Below are 27,839 nucleotides of genomic sequence, written 5' to 3'. Positions count from 1 at the left end.
AAAGTTCCAAAAAATTTCAAGCAACAAAATTATCCATCTTCTGCTTCTTGTAAAAGACAGACCTTAGTTATTGGCCTTTCCAGACAGCTGGTTTTAGTTTTAACTTGCACATGACGCACGAATCCTCTTCTATCTGGAAATGTTTGCATTATGCGTCCAATAAGCCATGAGTTTCGAGGTGCTGTATTGTCCACTATAAGCACTATGTCTCCTGGTTTAAAGTTGCGTTTGACTCTTGACCACTTCTGACGTTCTTGAAGTTGTGGTAAGTACTCCAGAACCCATCTCTTCCAGAACAAATCTGACATGTACTGGACCTGTCTCCAACATTTACGAGCATAAACATCTTCCCTTTTGAATTCGCCCGGTGGTAACGATGGTAATGTTCTCAAAATCAACAGGAGATTTGGTGTTAATGCTTCCAGATCATTTGGATCAGTGGATGCTTTGGTGATTGGACGACCATTGATAATAGATTCAACTTCGCAAAAAAACGTTTGCAAACTCTCTTCGTCCAAGTTTTGCACCTTTAAAATGGAATTCAAAACTTTCCGTACAGATCGAATTAACCTTTCCCAGGTCCCTCCATAATGTGATGCAGTCGGGGGATTAAATGACCATTCTTTCTGAAGGAGGACATCATTAATTTTACCCTGATTCCATTCCTGTATAGCAACTCTTAGTTCCCGCTCTGCTCCAACAAAGTTCCTTCCATTGTCCGATCTGAGTTCTTTGACTTGACCACGTCTTGCAATGAAACGTCGAAGTGCATTTATGAATGAATCTGTGTTCAAGGATGGTGCCACTTCTATATGTATTGCCCTTATGGCTAAACAGTTAAAAATTACTCCATATCTTTTCACCACAGTTCTTCTGCTTTTTACCTCGAAAGGTCCAAAATAATCCACCCCAACACGGGTAAATGGTGGCTCATTCGGAGTGACTCTGTCTGATGGTAAATCAGCCATCTGTTGGCATCCTGGAAGTGAATTCAGTCTTCGACATATAACACATTTGGAAAGTACACTTCTTATTGCTGTACTTGCACCTGTAATCCAATATTTTTGTCGTAATTTAGACAACATATGATTACGACCACAATGTCCTACTTCTTCATGTATGTGTCTCAGGAGAATATCAGAGATGTGAGAATTCTTTGCTAGAATGACTGGATGCTTGGATTCTTCAGGCATTGATGCCCTACTTAATCTGCCACCAACCCTCAAAACATCATTAAACGTAGGACAAAGTCCATAAATGTGACTACCCTTCTTGACACTTTCCCCTCTTTTTAGACAAACAAGTTCATCAGGAAACATCTTTTCTTGTGAAAGTCTAATAATTTCCAACTCTGCCGTCTCTAGTTCTTCTGGTGAGAGATGAGATTTTTTGAGTTGACCTTTGAAAATCTCCATTTCCTTTTCCAAATTTCCCTGTTGTCCAGCAGAATGAGCTGAAGCAAGTCTCAGTTGTTTCCTCTTCTGACTAAGAGATAAGAGCAGTTTCTTAAATCTCAAAATCCAAGCCATTGCCCTTTTCAAACAAAACCAAGAAGAGAAGTGATTAAAGAAAGGTGCAAGCTCGTCATCCTCTTCATGAAGCTGCACAGAGTTAATCTCAATACCTTTCTTGACCTTAAGGTCATCCACTTCAAGCTTTTCAAGGTCATTCAGGTTGGCAGGCCATTCACTTTCAGGATGAAGAAGAAAGGCAGGACCTGATGTCCATGTCCTGTTTTTGAGAAAGACTTTGGCAGTCGATCCTCTAGAAGCAACATCAGCTGGATTGCTTGCTGTATCTACGTATCTCCATTGTGAAACTTGTGAAGCCTTGAGAATTTCTGTCACCCGATTGGCTACAAAGATTTTGAATCGTGAAGTCTCGTTTTTGATGTATTTGAGAACAGAAGCACTGTCTGTCCAAAAAACAGAATCCTGAAGCTGCAGATGTAATTCCTTCTTCCATATAACATCCATACGACTTGCCATTGTAGCAGCAATGAGCTCCATACATGGGATGGTAACACACTTCATTGGGGCTACACTTGACTTTCCCATGATAAAAGCACAATGTACTAGAGAATGCATATTGCGTGTTAGCAAGTATGTCACAGTTCCATAGCCATCCTTACTCGCATCTGAAAAATGATGCAACTGTGCAGAGGTGATGTCACCAAAATTTGGAGGTTTTAAACATCTTATAAGCTCAAAGCTTTCCAGATGATGAAGTTCTTGAAGCCAGCCTTTCCATTTTTGAACAACTATTTCTGGCAAAACATCATCCCATCCCAAGTTTCCTTTGCAGAGGTCTTGCAATATTTTCTTAGCAGACAATAGTACAGGGCTCACAATTCCCAAAGGATCATACACAGAGCTAATCATGGACAGTATTCCTCTTCGAGTCATAGGTCTATCTTTGATTACAATCTTGAACTTGAATGTGTCAGACTGAACGCACCACTGCATCCCCAACACTCTCTCGACTAATGGAGATTCCCGATCAATATTCAAGTCTTTTGCTGTTTTTGCTCTTTGATCCTCAGGTATTACTGCCATGACTTCACATCTGTTGCTCATCCATTTTGTTAGCCTGAATCCACCTTTGGCACATATGGATACAAGTTCCTGGCACAATGTCTTTGCTTGTTCAACAGTAGCAACTGAAACAAGGCAATCATCAACATAAAAAGAATGTAGAATTGTATCCACTGTTTCCTTGTTAAACTCTTCCTTATGATCTTCTGCACATTTCCTTAGAGCGAAATTAGCACAGCTAGGAGATGATGTTGCTCCAAATAGATGCACTAACATCCTAAAATCAGTAGGGTCTTGACTTAAATCCCCATCAGGCCACCAAAGAAATCTTAATAAGTCAGCATCCTCAGGTGGTATCCTTACTTGATGGAACATTGACTCGAAATCTGCCATAATCACCACAGGTTCTTTTCTAAATCTCGTCACCACTCCAATGAGTGAGCTGGTGAGATCTGGTCCTTGCAAGAGTTGAGCATTAAGTGATGTTCCCTGAAAACTCGCTCCACAATCAAACACCACACGGATTTTCTTCTTTGTGGGATGGTAGACACCATGATGCGGGATATACCAAATTTGTTCATCACTACGCATCAAATCCTTTGCAGGTACTTGCTCTGCATAACCTTTGGAAACCATATCCTTCAAAAAATCTTTATAGTCAGTAAGAAAGACTTCAAAAGGATTCAGTCTCTTCTTTAGATGTAAAGCACGTTGTTCCACAATTCTCAGATTATTTGGCATATGAATTTTCTTCCTCAAAGGTAAGCCGATCTCATAATGCCCATCAACCAGCTTAGCAGAGTTTGTCACCATTTCCATAAATTTCTGATCTTCTCTTGAATAGCTAGTTTGTTCATCTTGGCTACATTCAGGGAAGTCCATTTTAAACTGCTGTTGCCACATGTCTTCTAGATTCAGAACTGAAATTCTATTGACCGTGACCTCTGTTTCAGCACAATCCTTTACATTATTAGTATCTCCAGATAGTGGTCCATTTACAGTCCATCCTAACATTGTTTTGATTGCATAGGGTCCATCATTCACACTGCGGATGACTTCCAATGGTTCCAAAGCTTTAGGAACATTGGTTCCAATCAGCAGCTCCATCCCTGCCTCAATCTCAGGTGAATGAACACGGTTTAAATGGGGCCATCTTTGCAGGTCACTTTCTTTAGGTATATTCCTCTTGTGAACAGGCATACTTTCTTGGGTGAAAACTCGAGGCAATTCACAAAAGTCATTCTCATTCAATCCTGCTACCTCCACTTCAGACAGAGCATAGCTACTAGTCACCTTTACTTGTCCCATAGTTCTTAAAAGTATCCGCACTTTGGTTCCTGTGAGGTTAAGTTTTCTCTCAGTACAAAACACAGCTGTGCTCCCTTGATCTAAGAAGGCGTAAGTAGTAACAATTGTACTGCCTTTCTTGGCTTTGATCTGTACAGGCACAATTGGGAGTTCACAATCATAGTCACCAGCCCCAGGAAGACCACTGGAAATCAAAACATCATTCACTGCCATCTTCGGTTTCTTCTCAGTTGTATCAAAAGTCTTTTCCTTTGGAAAGATATGTAGCAAAGTGGGATGTTTAAGACCACAAACATCACAACAAAGACATTTTCTGCATTCTTTACTTATGTGCCCAATGCTCAAACAGCCAAAACAAACTCTATTTGACTTTAAGAAGCTAAACTTCTCATTGTGGGATCTTTTTTCCAACTGAGGACACATACCCAATGTGTGTGCACCTTCACAGAAGAGACATTCTTTCTTATCAGGACCAACCTCTACCTTTCCCGTCTTTTCAGATTCACTTCCTTTCTTGCAGCAATCACAGTGGTAGCAAAGCTGGTTCGTTTTATTCCAGGACGAGAAAGAAATTTACTTCTTTTCACATCTTTATTCACCACTACAGGATCATCCTGTATATTTCCAAACACTGGGTCCATTACCACTTTGACTTGACACTCTATAAAGTTAACAATATCAATGAAGGAAACTCGTCGGTTGCGTCTTTCTTGTATTTCACAAGCCATTGTTCTCCATTTATCCCGAAGTCTGTAAGGGAGTTTCTTTATAATACTCATCATATTGGCTGGCATATCCAACTCACGCATATATTGTACCTCCTCCATGACATTACCACAGCCTCTAAGGAAAAGACTGTATTCCTGTAAAGCTTTAACATCTTCAGCTTTAATCTGAGGCCATGACAGAGCTTTATTCATATAAGCAGATGCAATTTTCTGTTCATTTCCAAAATGTTCATGCAACAGATCTTTGGCTCTTACGTATCCCCTTTGTGGGTCAATATGCTGACAACTTTGTACTAAATCCCTTGGTGGACCAACAGTATATTGTTCAAGGTAATACAGGCAATCACTGTAATTATCAGTCTTACTCTCAACACTGTTCACGAAAGCTCTCATGAATGCATGATACTAAAAAGGGTCACCATCAAACACTTTCAGATCTCTTTTGGGCAAGGATGACAAACATTGCTGTTTTAACAAAAGCGTTGTTATTTCGTTTTGCTTTCTCATTACACCATAAATGTTGCTCTGCACTTCGTCTTCAACATGCGGACGCAATGCATTTCCTTGTGTCCCTTGCCCCACTGTTTGGTGTCCAGAAGGATGATGCATCCCTATTGGAGGCTGTAAGGGTACTCTGGGTTGTACAACTCCTCCATTAGGCCTTACTCCGGATCCTAATTGGTCATGCACTGATCCATTCACATTTACTGACATTGGAGGAACAAATGATTTAGCACTGGCATTAAGACTGTGTGTTTTCCTTCGCTCTGATTCCAAATTGGAACGTTTTCCTCCTGAATGTCCAGATTTATCGCTTGACACACTCTGAGATTTTAAAACATTCAGTTTGGCCATTTGAACTTCAATTTCTCCTTGCAGATTAAGTTGTTCCTTTTTTTTCTTAGCTGGTCCTCTTGATCCTCCAGTTCATGTTTATCCTTCAACAATTTTTGTCGTGCCTTCAATGCAGCCAACTCCGCTTCTGCTTTGAGACGTACAGAAGAAGTAGATGATACACCAGTTCTTCTTTCACTAATTGAGCTCTGATTTTTAGATGATCTGCTCCCCACATTTGAGACACTATCATTAGGTTTAATGTCATCTTGTAATTTATCTGATGTAACAATAGATGAAGCTTGGACTGTAGCTTGAGGAATAGTAAACTCTTCCTGTGTTGCACCAGTTTCAGACTGAACAGGAATAACATTCTCCTCTGGTATCTTCAACCACTTTTGAACTGCATCCATAAATGTATCAGTATATTTCATAATGTTCAAAAACCATTCATTTTGCTTTTCCTGCTCATCTTTAGGAAGTAAGGGAATCACCATATCATGCAGCTTATTGGCATTTTCACAAAATTCAACAAGAGTTTCAAACAGCATTTGCACCTGAGAGGCATTTTCCTTTCTTGTCATCAAATTCTTTATCTTTGGAATCAACCCTTTAATTTTGTTCACCTTTGTTTTTCGTTGCTTTTGCAAACTTTCAATGTGGTTTGCCAAGACTTTTACAGTGAGTTTGGGTACTCTTTTTTCACCCTCCATGACGTCATCAGCACTCGCTTCACTCATGTTTATGTGCTTTCCAACGCATCAACAACAATCACGATTTACTTCAAACTTCTCAAAGCATCACAACGAAACGTAGACAAACACCATCAACTTCCAAAAAACATTCCGACGTTATATTCCATAACAAACAAATTGAAAACAACCTATTTCAAACACCAGGGGCCTGTACCATGAAGCTGGTTTAGGTGGCTAGCCAGCTATGTTTCGGTTTAGTTTGTGCCAACCCTGGGTTTTAGGTACCATGAAAGTAGCTCGGCTTTAATCTGTGTTCGTCGCCATGGTATTTTACGCTGCACGGCTAACCTGCTCCGGGGCAGATTATGTTCTGGATTCAAGATCTCAGACTGAAGTTTGACCAATCAGCTGTGAGCAAAGAAACATATAGGTGACGTAACTGACTCACAGTGCGTGTTAGAATGTCTAGTTATTTTTCATACTGTTTAATAAAATAAAAATATAAAATAAAATGTTGGTTACTATTGTAATGTTAGGATGGCACTCGTAGGAATAAGGACCATACACACGCACGTCTGTGTTAACTCGTAGTCGTCTTTATTAACATTTCACAGGCCATGGCATTACGGATGAACCCCGTACTACTACCGTAGTCCCCGTCTTAAGCGGGCAGTACATAACGTGCAATGATTACCGTAATGACTATCACTACAACTATAAAGGTAAAATCTGATTTTACAGATTTGCTGGCTTTCCCTTACACTCATATGAAATTCAATAAACTTACTTATATTCCACTTTTATTGTATCACATGTATTTGCATTGGATTTTTTACATTCTTGTCTGTGGTGCAGAACATCTAGGAACACTTTCAGTTTCACTGTATAAGAACATTTTTCTTTGTCCTCAACCGTAGTTTTTATTAAGGCTTCAATGAAATGACTGACCCTGGTTAATGGCGCAAAGTTTATTAAATGTAAAGGCTTATGTATTCTGTTGTAAAAGCAGCCCGTTTTATTAAGTGTAATTCTTATATTTTCTTCCGCTTCTCTGTGTTGCAAAACACACCGCTATTTTATAATTCTGAGCTCCGTTGTCTCTCTGCAAAAAAATAAACTCGTTTTTTTCTGCAGAGCATCATATCAGACTAAAAGGAGACCAACATGCAACCAGTCCGCGTTATTTTTTGGGCAACTTGTTTGACATGAACCATCAGTACACGGTGCATGTTTCATTGATTTTAAACACGTAAGATGTCAGAGTTTACAATGCAGAAGCGGTGCGTGTCATTTGCCTGTCAAAATAGCCGTTTACAGCTTTAACAAATTTGTACAGAAGTTCAGAAATATATGAGAATGAACTTTATTTGCACGCAACTCCTCTCATGTGTACTCGGAAGGGAATGATGAAGCAGATGTAAGGTTAACTTTCTTGCTTCTGCTGCCTGAATGGATTTTTTTTTGTCCGCACGCAGGTTAAAATTGCAATATGCGGGAGCTTCAATGAACTTTGTTGTAATATTTCTGTACCCATGCCATAAAAAAAGTTGCCCGCAAGGACACGGACCCCTTGTAGTTCCACCGAGGACCCCGCGGATCCTGTTTGCCGTACAGCACTACAGTGAATGTGTGTACTATAGTCGTTTAATTTAACAGTAACTCAATCAGGAGTGTTTCTGAAACACTTCTCTCTTGCGTAGACAACAGAACCATATCACTCCATGGCTGAAATTCAACTTTGTGTTCATATTGTGGAAATGGCTTTATTCATTTATAATGCGATTGGTTTAGCCATGCTGACGTCACTCGTTCATGTGCACGCGCGCGCAAACTAATCTTAGCTTCAGGATCAAAGCTTGAGTTGACAAAGAAACTCCATGAGCTGCTTCATGGTACCAACAAAGCTTGATCACGTTGGTTTGGTTTTGTCAACCCAAAACTAATCCTGTAACCCTGAGTTTGTTCAGCTACATTCATGGTACAGGCCCCAGAGCTCTGGACATAACCAAATAAAGCCAAACAAAAAACAACCGCGCGATCATCCCCAATGGATAAACAACATACCGAACACTAACAGCTCGCTCTCCAATACAGCACAGCTCGTTAGTACATTAGTAAAAGCCATCACGGATTACAGGATTCTGCTCAACTGAGATGAAAGCGAAGCTAAAACGCCAAAGAGAAACGTCCAACAAAGCTTCGAAGAGAAGAACGCAAACAATTACCACATAGGTAAGCCTGTTGGGGATGTTCAATCTTTCCGCCAAGAAGTGAAGGATCTTTGTTGACAAAATGTAGCGGCTGTCCTACGTTGTTAAAAGGCCGCTGAGAGGCTGAAGCAGGAACTCCATGCATTTGCGACGCATATAATAAAGTATCAGTGAGGCAAACATCTGTTAATAGTCCCATTTTATTGCACAGACAGATATTTCTTTGAGTTTGAAATATGTGAATATGGTCAACAAAGAATACATCGTCCTGACTCACCCCTTCTCGCTACCAAACTAGGTGAACAGGTGACTAATATTCCTATTCACAGGTGATCCCGTGACCCTCCACCATGATCACGTGACATTTAACTCTTTCATGTCCCTTTCAGTGTCGCTACTGCCTTTTTATATAAAGTTGTGCTCTTTTGTCCATTCCAGATTAAATGAGGTCTCACGTTTCAGCAAGTTACCGTTATGATGTGACGAAGTCAACATGTGGACTCCACTTCCACGTCGTGGAGGCTTGTTTACGTTTTTAACCAATGATATATCAGATATTTATTTGACACCTCATTCAGCCAATCATTTGTTTGACCGGAGATCTTACGGCAACAGACGCTATGCTGCTGCGTCCCAATAAATGTTCTAAAGCGGGTTTTGTTTAGGCCGATTCAGCACAACTCCAAAAGAAGGACAAATGAGTGTCTGGTTTGAGTTTGCCCCGGATGCTCTAGACAACGTTGAGTCGTATCACCCGACAACCGTGACAATCTCCTTCTAGGGCCACTCATGCAGGCTCAGTTCAGGTGCCGGTCGCGTGCAGCACTGCAGCCACGTAAACAGTTTCCCCTTCCCCTTTTGAATTTCACTTTGGTTGCCCAAATATGGAAGTGTATGAGGCTTTGCGTTTTTTTATCTAGACGTATGTGAAATTCTGCATCCATTGTATGATTTATGTATTTATTTTCCACCTCGGAAGGGCAACGTGAGTGAGAAGGGCATATGGGCAGTTGCCCGGGCAACCTGTGCAACCCCCCTTTGCACGTCCCTGGTGAGAGTGGTGATAGATTTTTTTTTATGTCCACACCTGCCAAGTTCTGCGTCCTGATGTTGGTGGAGACGGGGGGGGGTTCCAGAACCGGGGTGTTGACTGGCACTGCTGTAGCCAAAGAGAAACTTTGTAATGCCTGGGGTAGAGAGAGGAGGGAATTGTGTCCGATGGAGTGGCTAACGAAGGCAGCCTCAGGTTAGCGCTGGCATCTATGGCCGGGGCCTGAGGGAGGTAGGACGGGCCGTAGCCTTGGGGGAGGGGAGGGAAGCCGGGAGCCTGGGCTTGGGACGCTAACATGCAGGCTGAAAGTCTTGCCTTGACGTGATAGAGGAGGGGCTGGGCTCGTGACGATCCGGGATCCTGGTTCGGCTCCTCTGTGGTCAGTGGAGGGGCCTCTGTCTACAGTGAGATGTATAGACTGTACAGTTCTGCTTTGCTGTGCCACCTACTGGGGATGACGTTCCCAAGCCTGCGACGGTCCACTTCCCAATGGCTGGGATGGCCGTATATGCTGTAGCATACGACGCTGGCGAGTGAAGATGTTGCCCGGTTAGGCGAGGCGATGAAGTGCAGAGGCTTTTCGAAGCGCGTCCGGAGAAGCTGGCAGCCTCAGGACTGTAACCCTGAAGAGCGCTCAAATGCGCAGGAGAGTCCTGTGTGATAGAGCTGGAGTTTGCGGTGTCGTTGTCTCTGACATGTTGGATTTAACTCTAGGGATGGTGTAGGTAAGACTTCCGGTCTTATTTATTAGAAGGCTCACTTGAGCTGAATGCTGTCAGGAGTACCCCCGGCCTGCGATGGTGGTATGTGGTGAGCAGGGCGGGGAGAGAGGCGTGAGGCACGGTTCTTGCATCTCTCACGAGGAGCTCCGGAAGCATAAGAGAGGAGCAACAACAGGGAAGTGCGAGAGAGGAACAGGCCTGGACTCTGTGTTTTGTTTTATTATGTTTGTGTATGCAGTTGACCGTGAGGGAGCTGCCGGCATTTTACTTGCGTTTTTATTGTTTGTTTATTTAATTAATTGTTAGGTTACGTTCGCTGGTTCCCGCCTCCTTCCTTCCTTTTATGGATCTTTGTTACAGTGTCCATAAAGCATCTGAACAGAGGTTGACAAAATGTTTTTAAAAGTTTTCTTATTAACCTCTATTTAAATAATATTAATGAAATATTAGTTTTATGAGCTCTGATATTCAAATACAGTATTATTGAGAAAACAATCTGTTTTAATTTATTTTCAACATTATTTTCAAACAATTAGTAGGTAATAAGAATTTACTTTCTATTCTATTAATGACAACTCATGTTATTATTAAAATAAATAACAATTTAGTTTTTGTGATATTTTTGTGAGTTCATTTTTTATAGGGGGCACAATTGCCCTGTGGATCAAGTCTGTCATGTTTGGTGGCTCCTCCTCCTTCTCAGGTAACTGCAGATGAAAGTGAAACTATTACAGCAGGAGCCATTTTACAGCAAAGCCTCGTTCAAGAAAATAAATCACAAACAAGCTAAAAACACAGTAAGTATAAACAGCCTCATGTTTATTCAGTAGATTTAATATCGTCTTGATCTGAACATCACATTAAGTTTATTGGTTGAAGAACTGTCTTGAATATTGTGTTGTTTCTGGAATCAGGAAGTGTGTTTATAAACTCAAAACATTAAAAGTGACGTTTTGAAAATGTAGTTTCACTGTTAAGAGCAAATGTGAAGCTCAATGTTGTGGACGGACTGATGGGAAAGAAGTGTGTATTTCTGAGATGACACATAACACATCAGTATTTTGTTTACAGGTTTGAGATTAACTCTTTATATTCTGACACTGTGTGTTCGTCATGAATCTCTCCAAAGAGACCAAAAGGTGAGAAATGAAAGATTTTAATAAACTTAAATGTGTTATTGTCTATAGTTAGATGTGTTTTGCTCTGACAGATGTAAGAGTTTGTATTTAATAACTTACTTTAGTTTAAATTTAGTATTTGTGGTTTAATAATCATTAAAATGTAGAGACATTTTGTAATTGGACATTTTATACACATTTACTAATGATATTTTTATGAATTATATTGAAATATGTTTTTATCATTTATATAAAGTATTATTATTGGGTGAAATATCTCATTAATACAAGTGCTTTATTGAATAATGCATAAAACTGAACATGAAGTAAAGTGATGTAATGTTGTTAGTCTGACTGGAGGAGAATCTCCTAAACCCAGCTGTGTGTCCATGAAGAGTGAAGCATCAATGGGTCATCCACTTAACTTCAGTTCAGGAGACTGTGATGATCCAGATGTGAGGTGAGAACAGTCTGATGGTTTAGACGAGTAAATCACTTCATCGGTCTTTATTCTCTGATCTGAGTCTGTGCTGTTGATGTTACTGCAGATATTCACTGAACACTTTACTGACAGATACACACATTAATCCATGTGTTCACTGTATGAAACACATATTTCATTTATTGTTACATTACAGAAACACAACAAATGTCTCATTCAGAGGGAAGCACATGGAGTCTGTTTTCCAGGTGAGTGTGTGTCTGTGTGTGCGTGTGTGCGTGTGTGCGTGTGTGTGAAGTTGAGAAATGTATGTGAAGCAACTAGTGTATAACAACTGTTTATATATAAATATTTAGTAGGGATTTTTTTACACAATTTCCTTTTCAAAGTAGTTTTTAGTATTTTGCTTTGATAAACAATAATTTATTTTTTATTAATTTGATTTATTTTCAATATCATGTTTCATTCACAGTTTATTTAGAAATTTTAGTTGCTCTTCTTCAAATGAGGCTTTAAAATAATTTTACCCCAAAATATGTTTCTAAGACCAAAATCAAAGCTGTATGTTTAAGGGGCGTTTCATGAGATTCTTTTACTGTCAGTCGTATTGCAGCTTTACACAGATTACTGTTATTATTACTGATGATTCTGAAACATGTTTAGATGTTTAGTTTCAAACTGATTCATTGTAGTAAGAAGTCACAATCATATTGATTTGAAATAGATCTCAGTGTGTTATCAATGCTGATGTGTATTTGATGCTTTGAGAATCATTTGAAGCCAAAATATGAATTAAAGAAAATATGATTTTGTTTGTGTAGTTTTGATGTGTGTTTATAGTGTTTAAATGTGTTACAGGTTTCATGAAATGAGGTTCAAGCTATTTAGAAAAAACTGTGTTCACTAAAATGAGCATTAAAACCTTTTTCTGCCCTCATAAGAAAACTAAATCATGTGTGTTTGAACAATGTTTTCAGGAGCTTGAGCACAAACTCATCTCTATGATGAAGAAAGAGCTGAAGATCTTCAAGAGTCTACTGAGTCCAGATTACCCATCATGCTCTGAGAGAGAAGAGGAGGATGATGAAGATCAGATCAGAGTCAGAGAGATGTTTCTGAAGATCTCACTGAACGTCCTGAGGAAGATGAAGCAGACAGACCTCGCTTACAAACTACAGACCAGTAAGAGATTCATGAATTTATTCCTGTGGATTATTTGACATTTCATGCATTTAATTTATTTTGTTTTCCTTTACACAACAGAATTTGCCCCTTTATACATGAAGAAACACAAATCCAGACTAAAAGAGAAATTCCAGAGAATGAATGAAGGAATCTCAAGTCAAGGAAGCTCAACACTTGTGAATGAGATCTACACAGAGCTGTACAACACAGAGGGAGGGAGTGAAGACATCAATAATGAACATGAGGTGAGACAGATTGAGACGGCATCCAGAAGATCAGAGACACAAGAAACACAAATCAAATGTAATGACATCTTTAAAGTCTCACCTGAACTAAACAAACCCATCAGAAGTGTGCTGACTAAAGGAGTCGCTGGAATTGGAAAAACAGTCTCTGTGCAGAAGTTCATTCTGGATTGGGCTGAAGAAAAAACAAATCAAGATCTTCACTTCATATTTCCACTTCCTTTCAGAGAACTGAATCTGATCAAACAGACAAATATCAGTCTGATGGATCTTCTTCATCAGTTCTTCACAGATACAACAGAACTGAGATCGACAGACTTTGATGATTATAAAGTTGTGTTTATCTTTGATGGTCTGGATGAGTGTCGTCTTCCTCTAGATTTCTCAAAGAATCCGAGTTTGTTTGATGTCAGAGAATCAGCGTCAGTGGATGTGCTGCTGACAAACCTCATCAAGGGGAATCTGCTTCCTTCTGCTCTGATCTGGATCACCTCTCGACCAGCAGCAGCCAATCAGATTCCTCCTGAGTGTGTTGATCTGATCACAGATGTACGAGGATTCAATGACCCTCAGAAGGACGAGTATTTCACCAAGAGAATCAATGATGAGAGTCTGGCCAACAGAATCATCACACACATGAAATCATCCAGAAGTCTGTACATCATGTGTCACATCCCAGTCTTCTGCTGGATTTCAGCCACTGTTCTCCAGAGAATGTTGAGTGAAGCAGAGAGTCCAGCACAGATCCCCAAGACTCTCACTCACATGTTCACACACTTCCTGATGTTTCAGATCAAACTGAAGAGTCAGAAGTATGATGGGAAATGTGAGGTAGATCTTCAGCAGGCTAGAAAGAGTCTTGAGTCTCTGGGAAAACTGGCTTTTCAACAGCTGGAGAAAGGGAACCTGATCTTCTATGAGGAGGATCTGAGAGAGTGTGACATTGATGTCAGAGAAGCGTCAGTGGACTCAGGAGTTTGTACTCAGATCTTCAGAGAGGAGTTTGGACTGAACCTGGGGAAGGTGTTCAGTTTTGTGCATCTGAGCGTTCAGGAGTTTCTCGCTGCTTTTTTCAAGTTTCTGTCATTTCTTCAGCAAACATCAGAAAACTTCAGCGGATTGAGATCAAACATGAGTGATTTACTGAAGAGTGAAGTGGACAAGGCCTTACAGAGTGAGAACGGACACCTGGATCTTTACCTCAGATTTCTTCTGGGTCTCTCACTGGAGTCCAGTCAGACAATCTTACGAGATCTGATGATACAGACAGGAAGAAGCTCTGACAGTAAACAGGAAATAGTCGAGTACATTAAGATGAAGATCAGAGAGAATCTCTCTCCAGAGAAATCCATCAATCTGTTTCACTGTCTGAATGAACTCAATGATCATTCTCTAGTGCAGGAAGTACAAACATATGTGAACAGAGGAGATGAGTCTAATCTTACTGGAGTCCGTCTCTCTCCTGCTCAGTGGTCGGCTCTGGTGTTTGTGTTACTGAACTCAGAAGAGAAGCTGGATGAGTTTAAACTGAGTAAATATGATCGATCAGATGAAGGTCTTCTGAGGCTTCTGCCAGTGATCAAAGCATCCAGAACAGCTGAGTGAGTCATTTACCTGCAGTTTCACCTGAACATCTAACAGTCCACATTACTGTAGTTAATGTCCTACAGAGACACAATAAAACATGATGGAATTGTTCACTGCATCTATAGAGTGAGAGCTGCTCTCTTGTGGCTTTTTCTGTTTTTCATTCATTTGTTTTTTATTTATAATCGTCTGTCAGGGTTCAGTTCTTGCAGTGATTCTCTATCAGGTGCAGATGTTGCTTCAGCTCTTGTGCAGATGATTCTCATTGTTCAAACATTATCTCTTCATGTGTTTATATCTTCACTGTTATCTTGTTATTTCTCTTTCAGTCTGAGTCGCTGTAATCTGACAGAGAAAAGTTGTTCATCACTGGCGTCAGTTCTCAGATCAAACTCCTCAAGTCTGACAGAACTGAACCTGAGTCACAATAATCTGAAGGATTCAGGAGTGAAGCTGCTCTCTGGTGGACTGAAGAATACAAACTGTAAACTGAAGACACTAAAGTAAGAAAATCCTTAAAGCAATAACGTGTGTGTTTGTAAAATCAGTCGAGGTCTTAATAATTTAGTTTATAAACTCACTATTTTTTATAATCACAAGAGACTTTCAAGTATTTTTTGCTGTTTCACTCTTGTTGTGTAAATGTGGTGTGGCAGCACTATTTGTAAAATGTTTTCTCTTGGATAAACTCAATCTGCTTGTATTAATCTCATGTGTAAATCCCTTTGGATAAAAGTTTTAATAATACATAGAAATGTAATATATGGAAAGTTGCTCTCCATTTGCATGAAGTTAAACATTACACTGTTTAGTTGTAGACACACATTCATGTTTTGTTGAGGTTTTCTGTCACTCATGCTAGAAGTGAAGCTTTCATTGAAAATACATGAGTTCAAATTATTTTAATGATAAATGTATTAAAACATTTTAACTCACTGTTATCTTGTTATTTCTCTCTCAGTCTGAGTCGCTGTAATCTTACAGAGAAAAGTTGTTCATCACTGGCGTCAGTTCTCAGATCAAACTCCTCAAGTCTGACAGAACTGAATCTGAGTCACAATAAACTGAAGGATTCAGGAGTGAAGCTGCTCTCTGATGGACTGAAGAATACAAACTGTAAACTGAAGACACTAAAGTAAGAAAATCCTTAAAGCAATAACGTGTGTGTTTGTAAAATCAGTCGAGGTCCTAATAATTTAGTTTATAAACTCACTATTTTTAATAATCACAAGAGACTTTCAAGTATTTTTGCTGTTTTATTCTTGTTGTGTAAATGTGGTGTGGTAGCGGTTTTAGGCACGGGCGAACCGGGCAGTCGCCCGGGGCGGCATTTTTTCATGTCACATGGGGGGCGGCACGAGCAGTAAAAGAAAACTCGGGGCCGCCGCGAAGCGGATTTCTATGATCTATCATTCATTCATTGTGTGGGGAATCGGCAAATTGGCGCCCCTGCATGCTGAGAAGGTGACGTGTGTGTGAAGGGGAAAGGGGAGGGGCGTACGCAGGGGATAGTTCACCTCTGGGTGTTCACACCGAACGCGAATGAAGCGTTAAGCGCAAGTGATTTACATGTTAAGTCAATGCAAAGACGCGATGACCTACTTGCGGTGCAATTCGCGCGAATGAGGCGATTGAGAGTTCGCGTGATTCGCGCGAGTTGGAAAAATCTGAACTTCGGTGAAAATTTGCGCTGCCAATCAGGACCTTTCTCTAGTTGAGCCGTGATTATTTACATTTAGTCATTTAGCAGACGCGCTTTTATCCAAAGCGACTTACAAAGAGTTTGGGCAATAGTACAATAGGTGCTTATTCAAAGTTAGTTTCAACAAAAGCTACACCAATACCTGTTGAGAGAAGAGTGTTAGTGTACTTTTAATTTTTTTTATTGGTCTGTCAGGTATTCTCTGAAGATGTGCGTTATTTGGAAGAAATTATTATGACTTAGCGAGTGGCAGAAGCCCCTCCCATGACACGAATTCAATTAGTGGGCTATAAAGTCAATCACACACCACCTCGACTTTCTTCCAAATAACGCACATTTTACCCATAATGCAATGAATACAGGCATATAGTTCCTGCACATTTTTGTTTTTCTGAATTGTGTGAAATGGCTAATAAAAAATAAGTAATACAAAACGATTATGGCCGTGACTCGTTTCTTGTGTTGGGGGGCGGGGGGAAAATCTGTTGATTGTCTAGTGCCAAATAAACAGAGATGGACAGGAAAAGGTCAAAGCCATCAGGTGCACAAAAAAAACCCGGATTTGTGCATTTGAGAAACATCATTTTCTCTTTCACATATTATGTTATAAAAAATATGATGGTTTGTCATCATTTTGTGTGTTTTATTTTTATTTAATAAATTTTCTGGGAGGGGTGGGGGGGGCGCTCAAAGGTGGTCTCGCCCGGGGTGCAATTCAATGTAGAACCGCCACTGTGTTTTCTCTTGGATAAACTCGATCTGCTTGTATTAATCTCATGTGTAAATCCCTTTGGATAAAAGTTTTAATAATAAATAGAAATGTAATATATGGAAAGTTGCTCGCCATTTGCATGAAGTTAAACATTACACTGTTTAGTTGTAGACACACATTCATGTTTTGCTGAGGTTTTCTGTCACTCATGCTAGAAGTTAAGGTTTCATTGAAAATACATGAGATCAAATTATTTTAATGATAAATTTATTAAAACATTTTAACTCACTGTTATCTTGTTATTTCTCTCTCAGTCTGAGGGGCTGTGATCTGACAGAGAAAAGTTGTTCATCACTGGCGTCAGTTCTCAGATCAAACTCCTCAAGTCTGACAGAACTGAACCTGAGTCGCAATAATCTGAAGGATTCAGGAGTGAAGCTGCTCTCTGATGGAGTGAAGAATACAAACTGTAAACTGAAGACACTAAAGTAAGAAAATCCTTAAAGCAATAAAGTGAAACATGTGTATGTATTATGTAAATGAAGGTCTTCATGTATCTTGTAAAAAGGGACATCATTTGATACATTGATGAATAATAATTTAATAATAAATGAAATAATGAAAATATAATTAACTATATTAAATAATGTTACTCCTGATTATTGTCTAAATGTTATTGTCATTATTTCATTTATTTTCTTCTCTCTTCAGTCTGTATAACTGCAGTATTGGATCTGAAGGTTTTGTTGCTCTGACTTCAGCTCTGAGATCAAACCCCTCACATCTGACACGACTGGATCTGAGCAGAAATAATCCAGAAGATTCAGGAGTGAAGCTGCTCTCTGATCTACTGAAGGATCCACAATGTCAACTACAGACACTAATGTGAGTTACTGATCAAATTATAATGTGGTTATAAATGATTTTGTTTAATTCAAGTGACTGTCGAGTATTTTTGCTGTTTCACTCTTGTTCTTGTGTAAATTTGATGTAGCTTCACTACTTGTATTATGTTTTCTCTTGGATAAACTCATTATTCTATTAATCTCATGTGTAAATCCCTCTGGATAAAAATCAGTTCCCAGTTAATAAATGTAATTATATTATACAGAAGGTTTCTCTACATTTACATGAAGTTAACATGACATACTGTTCTTGTGTTTCTGGACACACACATCATGTTTTTCTGAAGTTCACTGTCACTCATAGAAGTTTTCAAGCTTTCATTGAAAAGAGATCAACTTGTTTTGATTATAAATTATTTACTAAAGTTTTAACTCACTATCATGTTGTTATTATTCTTTCAGTCTGAGTCGCTGTAATCTGACAGAGAAAAGTTGTTCATCACTGGCGTCAGTTCTCAGATCAAACTCCTCAAGTCTGACAGAACTGAACCTGAGTCACAATAATCTGAAGGATTCAGGAGTGAAGCTGCTCTCTGATGGACTGAAGAATACAAACTGTAAACTGAAGACATTAAAGTAAGAAAATCCTTAAAGCAATAAAGTTAAACATGTGTATGTATTATGTAAATGAAGGTCTTCATAAGTTTATCCGAATCATCTTTATATGTAAGAGACTTAACAGTGACTGTCAGTCAATGACTCTCTGTTGATTCAGATTCATACAGAATTATCACCATACTGAGATCATTTTAATAACTAATTTCAATATATTAAACTATTCATGATATTATTGTGATTTACAATCATTTTCTTTATTACTTGAATCTTGTAAAAAGGGACATAATTTGATACAATGATAAATAATTGAATATATGAAATAATTAACTATATGAAATAATTTTACTCCTGATTATTGTCTAAATGTTATTGTCATTATTTCATTTATTTTCTTCTCTCTTCAGTCTGTCTCACTGCAGTATTGGATCTGAAGGTTTTGTTGCTCTGACTTCAGCTCTGAGATCAAACCCCTCACATCTGACACAACTGGATCTGAGATATAATAATCCAGAAGATTCAGGAGTGAAGCTGCTCTCTGATCTACTGAAGGATCCACAACAGACACTACTGTGAGTTATTTATTATAAACTTATTATATGCACGACATATAAAGCTTGATGTAGACTAGTCGCTAATAAATATATTGAGGTTGTTCTAAAGTCGTAGGCCGTCACAAACAAACTCGACACATGTTTCTGTTGTTTCATCTATTTGTGCTCATGACACTTTCAGTGGATTTGTTGTAAATGCAAGTGAAGTTTGGTCTGTACACTCGCTTCAGATCTGAAGTAACGTAAAGCTGCTGTAGAGATCCACCTGCTGCTCTTTTACTACCAGCGACCTCACGCTTTAAAATAGTTTTATTTTAGTTGTTTCTGCTCTCTAGCAATTGATGAGAAACAGATCATTTGGTTTTAGATGCTATTATATTAAGAGGCTGTTTTGCAGGAGTCCCATCATTCTCCCGCAGCCGCACACGAGTGTCTTACTGCCCACGCCTATTAAATCTTGTTGCAAAACATTTCAGAGCTCTAATTTTATTATATTCGACACAACTTTTATCACACTAGTCGTCCGCATTAAAATAAAGGTTGTTCAACCGCTAACACACTGTAAAATATTACAGGTTGAGAAATCTATAATATTAAACACAACAAACTGTAGGACAAACTTTTAAGTTTACTCAAATGTGGGACGAGAGGTTTGCATAACTCAGTTTTCTCAGTGAAGTCACATGTATTTCAACACACACACGATGTTAAATGAATCCAACTTTCAAATGAATCTGAGTGGCTTACATGTCTGAGTTACTCAACTATGAAAATAAAGTCCACCCAACCTTACTTTCTTCTGCAAAACACTGAAAACCATTGTTAGCCATAATTTTCTATCGTATGGATACAAGACAATGGGGACAAATGTTTTATCAAAATATCTTCTTTTGTGAGAAGAAAGTCATACAGTGTTGGAATGACACAAGGTGTAAATTATAAAATAATTTTCTTTTTTGGGGACCAGTTGTTATAAACCTGAATACATTTCTTTGTTGTGCTGAACACAAATAAACACGAGAGTTTGTAACTCAGCCGTTGTGGGTCACCATTGACTCCCATAGTAGTCTTTTCATTTTTGGGTGAACTGTTCCTTTAAGTATCCAGTCAACCAAATCATCTTTATTGGACACATTTTAGGACTAGTTTTATTCAGTATATACCAAAAAATACCTATTTGTTGTGAGACATAAATTTGTCACAAAATGGCTTGGACAGAACCCAGATGCGGGCAAACGAATGGTTAAATCTAGAAACTTTATTTAAACAAAAACCCACAAGGGGGAAAACAGGACAAAACACTAATAAACAAACACTTCCCACGAGGGGGACAAGGAAACAAAGTCCTTTGAAAAACAAAAATAATAAATCCACAAACTTTTAGCAGGGAAGCAGTGTAATCCACGATCACAAACAAATCAAGACAATCCTAAACAGCAAATAGAAGACAATCCTAATCCTAAACAGCAAATAGAAGACAATCCTAATCCTAAACAGCAAATAGAAGACAATCCTAATCCTAAACAGCAAATAGAAGACAATCCTAATCCTAAACAGCAAATAGAAGACAATCCTAATCCTAAACAGCAAATAGAAGACAATTCTAATCCTAAACAGCAAATCCTAAACAGCAAATAGAAGACAATGACCCGACACTGAACAGAGGGAAACTGGGGTTATATAAAGGGAGACACTAACGAGGAGTAATTACATGGGGAAAGTGGCGACAGGTGATGGGAATGAAACCCTAATGATAATATACGAAAGACAGGAGGACGGGGCTGAGAGACATCACAGGAAGACATGTGGCGCCAAGCAACAGCAAAACCCACGTGTCTCCACACATAACAAAACAAAAACCCGAAAAGACGTGGCAATGTCCTGACTCTGCCCAGTGAGTTAGAAAACTCGAGACTGGAAGGACAGAGTCCTGACAAAGTTGATTTATTTACAGTGGACAAGTGACAGAAATGTTTTGTACTCACACTTGTGTTAATGTTGGTGTGGCTGCACTTCTTGTATTGTTTTCTCTCTCTCAGATTAATTTAATATGATTTGTAAGTATAAAGTCATTGTGACATGATGTTGATAATGACTGAGATGAGTGAATATTAATATCATATCTGATGTTTCTCCTCAATGTTTTACAGTATTGAGCCTCGACTGAAACAATCACATGAAGAGTGAAAGGATTCCCTTCATTCAGTAAAGATCATCTGAGCCTTTTTCTCTCTGAAGACTGTGACATCACCGCTGACGGCTGTGAAGCGCTAAAAAGTGTCTTATTTATCATTATTTCCATTAGTATAACATTCTGATCTCATATTCTAAATCATCCTGTATCTCTGAGCTCCTGAAGTCTGACGTGTGTCTAGTCATAATATATTATTACATGGTCAAAGGACACCTACATTTACTGCTTTAAAGTTCATTTAATAAAGAATGAACTTAAAATAAAATACTTATAATAAAATAATAGTTTTAGACATCAGACAAATTGATTCTTAAATGATCGTTGACATAAAACAATATAATGACTTTTTCCACATGTGAGGGAGTGTAAGTGATGATGAATATTGATGTGTTTCACACCTGGAGAGATAAACACCAAACACCTATAATGGACATCAAGCTGAAATATTCTGAAGCAACTAGAACAAAGAATGTGATGAAACTTCATATGTTTTATTGGTCATTTCTTTATCAAATGGTTCAGACTATGATCAACATGAGCACACAGTTACACATCATGTCTGTCATGTGTTCTGTCTTTAACATGAACTGATTTAATAAGCTCAGAGATTCAGTGATGCAGAAACTTTCCTGAAATAAAACTGTACATAATTGTTAACATATAATGTGCAAAGTATTGATTATGAATATGAATTACAATGCCCACGTACTTGCATGCCTATTTCATCATTACACAATATTTCTTTAAAACTGAGTTTTAGTCTTTATATTGTGAAGAGATTTCAGAAATATATTTACGTATAGAGATGTCTGAGAGCGCACCCTTCATATTTTCTTTATTTAACAAATACAAGTTTTGTTGTAATTGTACACAAATAAAAGTATAAACCGTTTACACTTTCAAATGATGCCTTACACATATATGTTTCCATATCCGGTCAGATGTGGTCTCCAGTGTTTCTTCTTCTAGTTAAGGGAGATTTTTAAACTTTTTTTAAGAAAGACAACATCTATCCACCATTTTCCAAATGTGTGAAATTCCCCTTTATGCCTTGCGAATGCGCGTAGGGCTGATGCTTAGACTTGATCTCGATCCCATTAGTTAGGCATTACTTTTAAATGAGTGTTATAATAATTTTATGTCATTTAAAACAGCATAATGTCAAAGCAGTGTTTAATTTATTTCACAGGGTTAGCTCGCGCATGAGTCTTGAACCTTGACCCTTCTCACAATGAGAAGCTGAACAGGGATGATAACATTAAACTCCACATTTGATATCGTCTTATGTATGTAGACGCCAAAGAGCTTTACATTGTTTAAACACATTGACATTGGACAAATTCTTTGCCATCAACAGTTCATATTTCTAAAGCGGATGTTGCTGAGTCCAGTGTTCTTAACTGGAGAGTCATAATCTAACAGGAAGATTTTGATTCCCACACCAGATATAAATAAACCTGATCACATCATGTTGGATTTGTTTTATACAATACTTCAGTATTGGAGACACGTGGATGCTTTAGTGTCGTGAACGTGGGGTGAGACACGGTGAGAGGACCCAGGTGCAGACAGCAGGTAACAAGGGGTTAACATATATTTAATAAATAATAAAACATAGACCCACGTGGGGGTAACAAAACATGGATACATAACATGACAGGACTAAGACTAACTACACTTAAACAAGACTAAAATAAACTTTAAACATTCACTACACATGACTAAACTAGACTGACAAGAACTCACCACACAACCACAATGAACCGGCACAAGACAGAAGACACAAGGGCATTAAATAAGGGAATAATCCAGATAGGGACAGGTGCGGGGCATGAACTAATTAACAAGCAATAACGAGGAAACGACAGGAAGAAAGTCCAAAGGGGCCATAAATACCTCTCTCCACACAAAACATGAGATTCTGTCATGATCCTGCCACTAAACCAAGAGAAACAAGACATGATGCAGCAGAATCATGACACTTTAGTGTGACTGGTACTGGTGTGTCATGTAGCGATACAGCTGCTGTGTTGTTAAACGGCATTTATAGAGCTACAATGCTGACCTGGCCAAACACACTTAAATACATACATTACATACAAAAGACTTAAATAGTGTTTATTTCCTGTGTCATTCAATGTGAATGTTTGAATACAGCGCAACTGTAATATAAAACTAAATAATTAATAAATGATTATAATGTCATTGGCCCTGGATGTATGCTTCATGTGTAGTGATGTTCTATGCAATAACAATAATGCAAATAACCAAGTAAACAATATGTTGTGATGTTTTTGAGAGGTGCAGAAGTCAGAGCTCTTTAAATGTTATTTACTTTACGCTCTTGTTGTGTCATGTGGTAAAACTCGTTTGTAAGGTTTTCTGAACTTGCTGTGGCTGTTGTGACAGCCTTTTACCGCAAAACTTCTTTGCGAAACTTTTTAACTATTAACAGAAATGTCCTCTTACAAAGTAACAAAACGGAAGTGCAGAGCATCAAACAGGAAGCACACCGGCCTGGCTGCGATTCACCTCAGAATCACGATCGAAACTACTGGAAAACTCCACCATGAGGCTGGTGGGCCTTCAGATGTTCTTTATCAAAGGATGTGGAAACAGCCTCCTTGTTTAAACAGCTCGATTTCGTCCCCATGTTTAACCTTGCACAGAGCTTGCATGCGCGCTCCTTAATAATGAATCCTTAATTCCCAAAAAGAATACATACATGTAACCTACAGTATGGAATGTGGGTCTAGTAAATGTATAAATGCTTGTGTTACTCCCCTCGAGGTTTAATAAAGGCTCAAGTCGTTCTTGGGTTTTAACTGGCATGACAAGGTCTTCAAACATGTCTTTACATGTCCCCTTATTGCTCATTCACATTGCCGTCAGAACTGGTATAAATAAAACACAGAAACATAATTAAACCTTAAATTCTTGACATATTTGCAGGCAATACAAAACAAAATCACATAAAAAACTGAGAAATAAAGCATACATTTATGCCATGTAAAATAATATCTTAGTTAGCTTGTTACAAACGCATATGCGTAACACAAATAAATGACAAGGAAAGAAAAATATACCTCATTGGCCGCATAGACTCGAAAGGGTAAACTTCAACTTCACGCCTCAACAACAAACCCATGGAAACAAAAACCCATGGAAAATTACAATCTTCCGCAAGACAGATGACTCGCAAATCGCAGCACATATCTCTCGATCCTAGCGACTGCCACCATACTGCGTCCACATAACAACAAAATGACAAGTTCCACACTGAACAAAAAATAAGTTCCCACCTTTTCTACAAAGTTTTTAACAAAAAGAAATAAACATGAAATTAGCCATGAGACATTATTTATTTCAAACATATGATTTTTAAACTCTCATATATTTATATTTTAACTGTGAACCATATTGAGAGAAAATATATGGGTTGGCTTTGACGGCAGCTACAGCTTGCATATCAATAAAGGATTTTACAAAACATCTGTCCTAATTCAAATATTCCCCAAAATTGGTCTCAGTCAGCAATGCAAACAATACAAGGTTCATGTTTACTTTTTAGCAGCATCACAGCTCCAAATAAATGTGAATTTTATTTACACCACAAACACTTTGGAGAGACAAAGAGATTGATAAAGTAGTTTAACAATGAAGATCCCTGCGGCTCTAAATGTGATCTTATTGCTCTGTGTTGGGGCTTCACTTGCTCAAGATTCAGTTACACCAGCAAGAATTAACAATATTGGGACACATTAGCATCTCAAATACATGTGCTGGTCATTTGATTTGATATGTAAAAAAAGTTACACATGATATACTTTGGAATGATTATGCAGGCTTGTTCATTTTTGTACTTGTATTGTATGCATACTACATCTCTTCAATGTTTGATGGGAGTTCAACAGAATTCAGAGATTTGGGGACAGACGGAAGTGAGGCGTCAGCAGCTCTTAGTCTCAAACTCATCGTCAAGGCCGCCCAAGAGTACATATGACTCACAAGTTAAGCAACCAATGTCCCCTCAGTAACAGACCGGTGTACATTGACGGACGTGTCAAAGTTAACAGCAACAGAATGATTACACGTCTATGCCGTGATCCTCTCATACTTTGATGAATTAAGCATTTAAACACAACAGCTTACTTCTTAGAATAGGGAATAAGGAATAGGGAGGAAAAAGAGGCACTAAAGAGGAAAATATACTAACATGGTTACGGTTTGGACACACTAAACCGAATAAAACTCCCAAAATAATAAATAAACACCCAACAGGTTTCTGTGAGCACTGTGGATTAGAAGAGTAAGTAAACATGTTATTTGTGTTTGTCTAAAGTTTTCCAATAATCGAGAAACCATAAAGAATGAGCAAAGAAAGAGGGAAGTGGATGAACCAAAGCTTAATAATATAAACACTTATGGAATAGAGAGTTTATTTCTTTATCATTTCCAATCTCTAGTTCATACTCCAACACAGTAGGTGGCGATGATGCGCCTTTTCTTGGTTTTGTCAAACCACCATAAAACACTAGAAGAAGAAGAATGCTCCTACAGTGCTACCCGCCCTACACAGACAAAAGAAGAAGAAGAAGAAGAAGAAGAAGAAGAAGCACATCATTTGTTGGTAGGAGTTGTATTTCTTTTAAATGAAATAAATAGTTTTATTCAGTCTATGATAAATGTCCATTACAGGTGATTAGAGAGAAGATAATTCTATCGCTTTTGATAAACTGGCGGCTGACTGACGTCCGTGTGAGCGCGTTGTGAAGAGAAGTGATGGAGAAGTGAAGGAAGTGTTGTGAAGAGAAGTGAAGGAAGTGTTGTGAAGAGAAGTGAAGGATGTGTTGTGAAGAGAAGTGAAGGATGTGTTGTGAAGAGAAGTGATGGCGAAGTGAAGGATGTGTTGTGAAGAAAAGTGATGGCGAAGTGAAGGATGTGTTGTGAAGAGAAGTGAAGGATGTGTTGTGAAGAGAAGTGATGGCGAAGTGAAGGCGAAGTGAAGGATGTGTTGTGAAGAGAAGTGAAGGATGTGTTGTGAAGAGAAGTGAAGGATGTGTTGTGAAGAGAAGTGATGGCGAAGTGAAGGATGTGTTGTGAAGAGAAGTGATGGCGAAGTGAAGGATGTGTTGTGAAGAGAAGTGAAGGATGTGTTGTGAAGAGAAGTGAAGGCGAAGTGAAGGATGTGTTGTGAAGGCGAAGTTAAGGATGTGTTGTGAAGAGAAGTGATGGCGAAGTGAAGGATGTGTTGTGAAGAGAAGTGAAGGATGTGTTGTGAAGAGAAGTGATGGCGAAGTGAAGGATGTGTTGTGAAGAGAAGTGAAGGATGTGTTGTGGAGAGAAGTGAAGGATGTGTTGTGAAGAGAAGTGAAGGATGTGTTGTGAAGAGAAGTGAACGATGTGTTGTGAAGAGAAGTTAAGGATGTGTTGTGAAGAGAAGTGATGGCGAAGTGAAGGATGTGTTGTGAAGAGAAGTGAAGGCGAAGTGAAGGATGTGTTGTGAAGAGAAGTGAAGAGAAGTGAAGGATGTGTTGTGAAGAGAAGTGATGGCGAAGTGAAGGATGTGTTGTGAAGGCGAAGTGAAGGATGTGTTGTGAAGAGAAGTGAAGGATGTGTTGTGAAGAGAAGTGATGGCGAAGTGAAGGATGTGTTGTGAAGAGAAGTGAAGGATGTGTTGTGAAGAGAAGTGAAGGATGTGTTGTGAAGAGAAGTGAAGGATGTGTTGTGAAGAGAAGTGAAGGATGTGTTGTGAAGAGAAGTGAAGGATGTGTTGTGAAGAGAAGTGAAGGATGTGTTGTGAAGAGAAGTGAAGGATGTGTTGTGAAGAGAAGTGATGGCGAAGTGAAGGATGTGTTGTGAAGGCGAAGTGAAGGATGTGTTGTGAAGAGAAGTGAAGGATGTGTTGTGAAGAGAAGTGAAGGATGTGTTGTGAAGAGAAGTGAAGGATGTGTTGTGAAGAGAAGTGATGGCGAAGTGAAGGATGTGTTGTGAAGAGAAGTGAAGGATGTGTTGTGAAGAGAAGTGATGGCGAAGTGAAGGATGTGTTGTGAAGGCGAAGTGAAGGATGTGTTGTGAAGAGAAGTGAAGGATGTGTTGTGAAGAGAAGTGAAGGATGTGTTGTGAAGAGAAGTGATGGCGAAGTGAAGGCGAAGTGAAGGATGTGTTGTGAAGAGAAGTGAAGGATGTGTTGTGAAGAGAAGTGATGGCGAAGTTAAGGATGTGTTGTGAAGAGAAGTGATGGCGAAGTGAAGGATGTGTTGTGAAGAGAAGTGAAGGATGTGTTGTGAAGAGAAGTGAAGGATGTGTTGTGAAGAGAAGTGAAGGATGTGTTGTGAAGAGAAGTGAAGGATGTGTTGTGAAGAGAGGTGAAGGATGTGTTGTGAAGAGAAGTTAAGGATGTGTTGTGAAGAGAAGTTAAGGATGTGTTGTGAAGAGAAGTGATGGCGAAGTGAAGGATGTGTTGTGAAGGCGAAGTGAAGGATGTGTTGTGAAGAGAAGTGAAGGATGTGTTGTGAAGAGAAGTGAAGGATGTGTTGTGAAGAGAAGTGAAGGATG

At 38.8% G+C, this 27,839-nt stretch overlaps 2 protein-coding genes across 4 annotated transcripts in view; both read left to right on the top strand.

The window, feature by feature from the left end:
• The window catches only part of LOC306891752 (NLR family CARD domain-containing protein 3-like), a 45,812-nt gene extending 23,630 nt beyond the window's left edge, over positions 1-22,182 (top strand). The window contains exons 1-13 of one of the 3 annotated variants that reach the window (XM_079452252.1): positions 10,797-10,879; positions 11,154-11,221; positions 11,550-11,660; positions 11,839-11,890; positions 12,620-12,824; positions 12,906-14,673; positions 14,989-15,162; positions 15,621-15,794; positions 17,388-17,561; positions 17,785-17,958; positions 18,381-18,554; positions 18,941-19,105; positions 21,238-22,182. In XM_079452252.1, the coding sequence (XP_079308378.1) occupies positions 11,196-11,221; positions 11,550-11,660; positions 11,839-11,890; positions 12,620-12,824; positions 12,906-14,673; positions 14,989-15,162; positions 15,621-15,794; positions 17,388-17,561; positions 17,785-17,958; positions 18,381-18,554; positions 18,941-19,105; positions 21,238-21,274 (3,234 nt within the window). In that variant the 5' untranslated portion in view covers positions 10,797-10,879; positions 11,154-11,195 and the 3' untranslated portion in view covers positions 21,275-22,182. Of the gene's footprint in view, positions 1-10,796; positions 10,880-11,153; positions 11,222-11,549; positions 11,661-11,838; positions 11,891-12,619; positions 12,825-12,905; positions 14,674-14,988; positions 15,163-15,620; positions 15,795-17,387; positions 17,562-17,784; positions 17,959-18,380; positions 18,555-18,940; positions 19,106-20,274; positions 20,431-20,817; positions 21,024-21,237 lie in introns of those variants that run through there. The other 2 variants (XM_079452251.1, XM_079452254.1) reach the window with 2 other exon arrangements.
• Positions 22,183-25,886: 3,704 nt separating this feature from the next.
• LOC306891788 (uncharacterized protein) overlaps positions 25,887-27,839 on the top strand; it is a 213,279-nt gene continuing 211,326 nt past the window's right edge. Inside the window, exon 1 of the mRNA XM_079452322.1 lies at positions 25,887-26,272. The gene's annotated coding sequence lies outside the window, so the exon portion shown is untranslated. The remainder of the gene's footprint in view (positions 26,273-27,839) is intronic.

This window comes from Barbatula barbatula, assembly GCF_947034865.1.
Source record: "Barbatula barbatula genome assembly, chromosome: 3".
Taxonomy (NCBI): domain Eukaryota; kingdom Metazoa; phylum Chordata; class Actinopteri; order Cypriniformes; family Nemacheilidae; genus Barbatula; species Barbatula barbatula.
This window is presented reverse-complemented; position numbering and strand designations above follow the sequence as displayed.